Source organism: Aulonocara sp. 'chitande type north' Nkhata Bay, linkage group LG3 (genome assembly GCF_057382095.1).
Source record: "Aulonocara sp. 'chitande type north' Nkhata Bay isolate Kocher_YH1m ecotype deep benthic linkage group LG3, A_spYH_male_GT1.1, whole genome shotgun sequence".
Taxonomy (NCBI): Eukaryota; Metazoa; Chordata; class Actinopteri; order Cichliformes; family Cichlidae; genus Aulonocara; species Aulonocara sp. 'chitande type north' Nkhata Bay.
Window position 1 is genome coordinate 65,043,415 of NC_141346.1, and position 1,259 is coordinate 65,044,673.

At 45.7% G+C, this 1,259-nt stretch overlaps 1 protein-coding gene across 1 annotated transcript; it reads right to left on the bottom strand.

Moving 5' to 3' along the window:
- Nucleotides 1-231: 231 nt before the first annotated feature.
- LOC147336596 (uncharacterized) lies at nucleotides 232-880 on the bottom strand. Its single transcript, XM_086287682.1, has one exon. It carries the CDS (start codon nucleotides 871-873, stop codon nucleotides 238-240), a length of 636 nt encoding a protein of 211 aa, XP_086143808.1. The 5' UTR covers nucleotides 874-880; the 3' UTR covers nucleotides 232-237.
- Between the last annotated feature and the right edge of the window lie 379 nt (nucleotides 881-1,259).

Genomic DNA, 1,259 nt, shown 5'->3' on the forward strand with positions numbered 1-1,259 from the left:
AACGCTCCACGTCAGGTAATGACGGCTTTAAGCCTGTTGCCTCACTGACAGCGATACGGAGCTTCTTTACACTTCCTAAACCCCCTGGGTGTGCAGGGTTGTGATATATTTTTCTCAGCGTGTTTTCCATAATCACTTTGACCAAACACAAACACAAATGACCAGAAAAAGTGTTAGCATACGTTTTTATTTAATTTTCTGTGTAGTGCACAGTAAGGTTTTTATAACAGATGTACATTAAATCTTGTGTCTCCCAGACCAGTAGTTTCCAATCATGTGGAGCAGCGCTGATTTAACTCCGCGGGTGTGATGATTGGTATTTAGCAGGTATCCGACATTCTCATCAGTGGTGCAAACAATGTGCGGCACTGATCTCAGTTCACACAGAAGACGCTCTGCAGTGCTGATGATTTGTGCTTTAGCCTCACTGACACTGTATGAGCAAACAAACAGACGGATGGCCGGGATGAATCGGGGCGTCCGGAGCTTTTCCATCACCTCATCATAGTAGGTCTCGAAGAAAAACACAGGCAGCTCAAACAGGCAACTGTGTTGTAACTGGCTGGGGTGACCGGATTGGCATCCATAACATATCTCCTGCACATACTCATTCAGTGCCATCGACAGCAGGTGGAAGGTTGCGAGTTTAATGTTGAGTTCCGTTTCCTCAGACGGGTGTGATCCTGCAGAGTCCTGTGAGCATCCTGGAGAGGGGGGCGGAGTCGGTGGGGTCTGGATTAGCAGTGCTGGAGGGGGAGACTCTGAGCGGTCCACAATATGGCAGATGTTGTCTGTAAAAGAAATCCACACATTGCATTTTTTAAAAATATCGAGTATAATGCCAACGTCTCTCACACAGAGACAACCTACCATTTTTTTTTCTTTTTTCAGTCCTCAGGGTTTTTGATGATTTTTGGCCTGAACATGGCAGAAGGTAAACCAATCTTCGGGCCATGTGCGAGCTAATCATTTACAAGACGCTTCCTAATATTCTCATAAGAAGAGTTGACCTTGTCTCTCTTGATAGTCTTATCGACCTCATTAAACACCTGCTGCAGTGCTCTCCAGTCTGACCACTGAATAAAAAACAAATCCTTAAACCATGATAAACGTTCTTCAAGGGTGAGGGGGTATGGGTTCAACCTCCAGTTTTCAAGCCCCCTGTCCTCAATTACACCCTCCCTGTCTTCACACACACTAAGAAAAATGAAGTCGTCACCAGGACGATTGAAACGGTCCGCTTCTACACGGTAGAGTTC